The sequence below is a fragment of the Apaloderma vittatum genome, unplaced genomic scaffold (assembly GCF_000703405.1).
Source record: "Apaloderma vittatum isolate BGI_N311 unplaced genomic scaffold, ASM70340v1 scaffold14476, whole genome shotgun sequence".
NCBI lineage: Eukaryota > Metazoa > Chordata > Aves > Trogoniformes > Trogonidae > Apaloderma > Apaloderma vittatum.
Window position 1 is genome coordinate 3,394 of NW_009721329.1, and position 5,003 is coordinate 8,396.

General features: G+C 54.5%; 1 protein-coding gene across 1 annotated transcript in view; it reads right to left on the minus strand.

Annotated features, from left to right (window-relative positions):
* The window catches only part of SLC29A1 (solute carrier family 29 (equilibrative nucleoside transporter), member 1), a 6,867-nt gene extending 2,237 nt beyond the window's left edge, over window positions 1-4,630 (minus strand). The window contains exons 1-10 of the mRNA XM_009871344.1: window positions 4,546-4,630; window positions 3,998-4,079; window positions 3,562-3,734; window positions 3,232-3,371; window positions 2,923-3,057; window positions 2,655-2,752; window positions 2,198-2,288; window positions 1,972-2,063; window positions 1,719-1,827; window positions 255-340 (exon numbers count right to left, since the gene is read on the minus strand). Of these exons, the coding sequence (XP_009869646.1) occupies window positions 255-340; window positions 1,719-1,827; window positions 1,972-2,063; window positions 2,198-2,288; window positions 2,655-2,752; window positions 2,923-3,057; window positions 3,232-3,371; window positions 3,562-3,734; window positions 3,998-4,079; window positions 4,546-4,574 (1,035 nt within the window). The 5' untranslated portion in view covers window positions 4,575-4,630. The remainder of the gene's footprint in view (window positions 1-254; window positions 341-1,718; window positions 1,828-1,971; window positions 2,064-2,197; window positions 2,289-2,654; window positions 2,753-2,922; window positions 3,058-3,231; window positions 3,372-3,561; window positions 3,735-3,997; window positions 4,080-4,545) is intronic.
* Between the last annotated feature and the right edge of the window lie 373 nt (window positions 4,631-5,003).

Genomic DNA, 5,003 nt, shown 5'->3' on the forward strand with positions numbered 1-5,003 from the left:
TTTACAAAGAGGCTGAAATGGAGGAGGCAGCTTCATCCAAGCCATGCTGAAAGATGGGTGGGAGGAGGACAGGACAACATTGCGGTTCTCTGCTCTGACCCGTAAATCTCTGCTTAGGACTTAAAGCCAAGGCAGGAGTTGGCTCTGCACCTCCTTCCTGCTGCAAGACATGGATGGCAGCCCGAGTGAGAGCTGTGGCTGAGGAACCTGAGGATGGAGACTGCCTGCGCATTTACTCCCTGCCCCATGCTTACCCACGTGAAGAGAGCAGTGAGACTCCGTCCCGTCCAGTCAAAGACATTAAAGAGCAGAAAGCAGGAGACAGGGATGAAGTAGAGACCTACAGAAAGGGGATAAGGTCACTGATGAGTCAAGGGTACCCCAGGTCCTCCTACCAATTGCATGGAGACTGTCTTTCAGGTGTAGGTCCTCCCAGTTTCCCACTAAGGGCTGGAATGGTCTCCCAAGCCAGGCTGGTGTTTGCATCCAAATCATCCAGCACAGTGCTTTCCTTTTCCCATCAGACATACTGTATTGAGTTTGCATGGCCAGGTTTTGGTAGCAGTGGGGGGCTATAGGGGTGGCTTCTGGGAGATGCTGCTAGAAGCTTCCCCTATGTCCAACAGAGCCAATGCCGGCTGGCTCCAAAGATGGACCTGCTGCTGGCTGAGGCCAGGCCCATCAGCAATGGTGGTAGCACATCTGTGATGACATATTTAAGAAGAGGGGGGAACAAAATTACACACTGGCAACCAGAGAGAGGAATGAGAATATGTGAGAGCAACAACTCTGCAGACACCAAGGTCAGTGAAGAAGGAGGGAGAGGAGATGCTTCAAGCACCAGAGCAGCACTGTCCTGCAGCCTGGGGAGGTCTACAGCGGTGCAGACGTCCACCTGCAGCCTCTGGAGGACTCCATGCTGGAGCAGGTGGATGCACCCAGAGGACGCTGTGAGCCCATGGGAAGCGTGTGCTGGAGCAGGCTCCTGGCAGGACCTGTGGACTCATGGAGAGAGGAGCCCATGCTGGAGCAGGTTTGGCGGCAGGACTTGTGACCCTGTATGGGACCGACGCTTGAGCAGCTTGCTCCTGCAGGACTACGCTCTATCAGAGAGACCCATGACAGAACAGCTTGTGAAGCACTGTAGCCTGTGGGAAGGACTCATGTTGGAGAAGTCCATGGAGAACCGTCTCCCATGGGAGCGACCCCATGCTGGAGCAGGGGAAGAGTGTGAGGAGTCCTCCCCCTGAGGAGGAAGTTGCGGCAGAGACAACCTGTGATGAACTGACCAGAACCCCATTCCCCATCCCCCTGCACTGCTGTGGGGGAGGAGGTACAGAACTAGGAGTAAAGTTAAGCCCACAAAGAAGGGAGAGGTATGTGTGTGGGGGAAAGGTGTTTTAAGATTTAGTTTTTATTTTTCATTATCCTACTCTGATTTGATTGGTAATAAATTAATTTCATATTTCCCAAGCTGAGTCTCTTTTGCCTAATACGGTAAATGCTGAGTGATCTCCCCATCCTTATCTCAACCCATGAGCCTATTGTTATATTTTCTCTCCTCTGTCCAGCTGAGGAGGGGTATGACAGAGCGGTTTTGGTGGGCACCTGGGCTCCCATCAGAGTCAAACCACCACACATACCTACTACTTCAAGCCTCACTTTCTTTTCTCCCATTTATCTTGCTCCTACCCCACCCCATCCCTGGTCACACTTACCCCATCTGTTTCCATCTCCAAGGACAGTGGACACCTTAGCTGTGATGGAAGGAAAGACACCAATGGTGACAGTGAAGACGAAGCAGACAGACACAGCCATGACCCAGAGCTAGGCAGAAGAAAAAAAGAGGCTCGTACCAAATACAGGGCAAGAGACCAGTGCAGGGCTGGTCTCCTTCCCCCATGCTCTCCTACAGCTCTGCCCATCCCCTGATCTGAGGGGCAGGACAGGCATTGCTGGCAACTCACTGACCTTCTTAAAAATAGCAACCACTGAGGGCTTCTCATCAGGGTTGTGGATAGGGATGATCTTTGAGTTATTCTGCTCCATCCCATTGAATTCATCTGCAGGAGGAAACACAAGTAGGGCATAGCAGACCCCAGAAAGCAGAGATCTAATTTAGTCCCTCTGTCACACTGATCCTCCCAGCCATTCCTCTTTCTGCTTTTCCTTCCTCTTCCTCCTCTCAGCCCCTCACCTTTCTTGATCAGGTCTCTCTTGGTCTCCAGCTCAGCATTGTACACACGGTACTCAGTCTTGTCCTTCATGGAGTAGTATCGGAAGAAATCCTGCAGAGAGACAGCCAAGGAGCACTCATTCATGCCTAAGGAAAAAAGGCTGCCAGGGACTGTGTGGTAACAGCAGATATGGGCAAATGCAATATGGGCAAAGTGTTTCTTCCACTTAAGCCCAATACTGAGGCTTTCCTGCACACTCAGAGGCCCATTTCCACAGTACCCTGAGGATACTGGGGTGTCTGAGGTGGGAAGTATTCCAGAGAGCTTCCTGAGGACAGGGGAGAGCTTGTCCTGACCCAAGAGATGGAGGCTGGTAGGAGCCAAAGCTGGGATGCTAGTGGGCCACTGTCCTTATGCTGTGATGTGCAAAGGTCCCACATCCCCATACCCTTCCCCACGAGGACAACAAAGTCTCACCAAGCGAGGCAGAAGGATGTAGGAGAAGATTGCCAGCACGATAGCCACACAGGCTGTGGTGAAGTAACCGATGAAGCTCTCGGGTTGCTTGGCGCCAACTGGGAGCATGAAAGAGAGGAGACGGAGGGACAAATGAAGAAGATGATGAGGGCTGAGAGGAGTGAGACCCTGCTGCCATCTCCCACCCAACCCAGCACGACCCCAGCAGATGCTGCTGACAGCAGTGCTCTGTGAAGGCCTTGTCATCTGCAGGGCAGGGGTTACTCACTGGCAATACTGAAGATCATCGCCAAAGCAGCAAAGGTGCCTGCCAAGCCCTGCCCACTCATGATGGGAGCTGTGTAACTGGTAGGCAGGAGCCCTGCTAGCCCAAAGAGGCTGCTCTGGAGCATGGCACCAAACGCTGTGAAGGGGAAAGGTAAGTAGAAATGAGAAACCAAAGGCACCTCTGTGGGGAGCTAAGGCAGGTTCCTCTCATCCTTAGCTTTCCCACAGTGAGGTTCATGCTTTTCTCCCATACACATCAGCCCTAGCCATGGGGTTGTGTCCCCTTCCTTCCTCCCACTGCCTCACTCACAGTTGATGAAGATGATGCTGATCATGGTAAAGACAAAGAAGGGAAGCGGCTCCATGTCGACCTTCACCATGATTGCAGTGACTAAAAACACCAGACCAATGGCCACAAGGCTGCCTGAGATGCGGATCTGCTGAGGAATCCTGCAAGAGAGGCTCTCAGTGAAGAAAACCCACCCCACAAATGCCTGTGAAGCTGGGGCCAAGCTCTCGCATGGAAATCCCAGCCAAACCCCAGCACAGGAGCCCGGTGTTCTGTCTTTGCAGCTTGGCTTAGTGCTGGGGCAGGAGGATGGGCTCAGGCTGGCAAGGGCAAGGATGGGGCAAGGCTCACCGCTGGTGGATGAAGGAGTTGAGGCAGGTGAAGATGAGGAGGGGCACCATGGCACAGAGAGTCATGAAGTTGTCAAACATGGATTGCAGGTAGGAGAGGGATGAGGTAGCCTCACCAGTCTGGTTCCCAGCCCGGATCACCTCCTCCGGGTCTGCGAGGCGGCTGATGAAATACTGTGAGGGAAGGAGCCAGATGGAGCCAAGGTACTGTAAGGCCTCGCTCCAGCATGCTCAGGCCACCTTTGTCCCCTCTCTGGCCCCATGCCGAGCCCTTCTGCTGCCTCAGTGCCACTCATCCCACCCAGGTCACCCACACTTCTGTCTCCTGAAAACAAAGAGACTTTACACTGTGCTGTGCTGCCACACCTACACCATGGTCCCTAGAGGAAACAGGGGACCATTGGTGTCATCGTCAGCAATGGGAGCAAAGCCCTCACCTCCCTGGCAGTCATGAAGAAATTCCATGGCAGCAGCGTTCCCAGGCCGAGGATGAAGAAGATCAGCCAGACAGCCTTGTACCTGTGGAGGGAACAGAGTGGTTTGGAGCAGGATGCTGGGCAGGACAGGGGACAGGCATTGCTTCTGGCTGTCCCCAACCCCACACTGGGAGGCACCAGGAGTTAGGAGAGGGGATGAAATTTATTGCCCTGTCCCTGCCCCACAGCTCCTGCGAGCCTGGGCTGCTGGAGGAGAAGCAGCCCTGCAGAGAGCCCTTCCCGGGAGGGTATGAGGCCAGGGGGCAGCTGGCTGCTCCTCGACACATGGCACCCAGATGCACAGCAGCCATCACCAAGAGTTGGGAGGGAGACATGTTCCCCAGGCGAGTCTCAGCGCTGGAGACTGTTTACAGTTTGCTACAGAAAAAATCTTGGAAAAGGGACAGCTCAGTAGCCCCGTGATCATGCAGGAGAGTGGTCCCCCTGTCCTCCCTCACCTCCTGGTGTCCTGGACGTGCCCCCACACCTACACCAGTGCCCAGACTTACCTATCTTGGGGCCCGTCTCTTGCTGTCATCTTGTGCGGCAGGAGTCAGCGCAGGTCCCAACAAGTCTCGTGGCCGCTCTCCGTCTGGAAAGCAAACAGAGGATTTTATGGGGAAGTGAGGGACATGGGCGAGGCAGGGGCAGAGTTGGTCTTACCCCCCCAGCCATGGGGCTGCCAGGTAAGTGCTCCACAGTGCTGGGAGCCAAACAGAGCCGGCAAATGGTGAAAGCACAGTGCAGCAGCTCTGGAAACTTTTAGCTCAAGGTCTTTCAGGTGAGGGGCTGTGACATCCAGCCTTATTCTGCTGGTCGGGGCACACCAAGCCTTCCCTACAAAAGGGAAACCGCTTTCCTGAGGCAACCCAGGCTGGTCAGTGGGGGCCGCCCGGCTGCTCCACAGCAAGCTCTTAAGGGATTTGTGAGCCTGCAGCTCACTGCCTCCAATCCCGGGGCTGTGAAC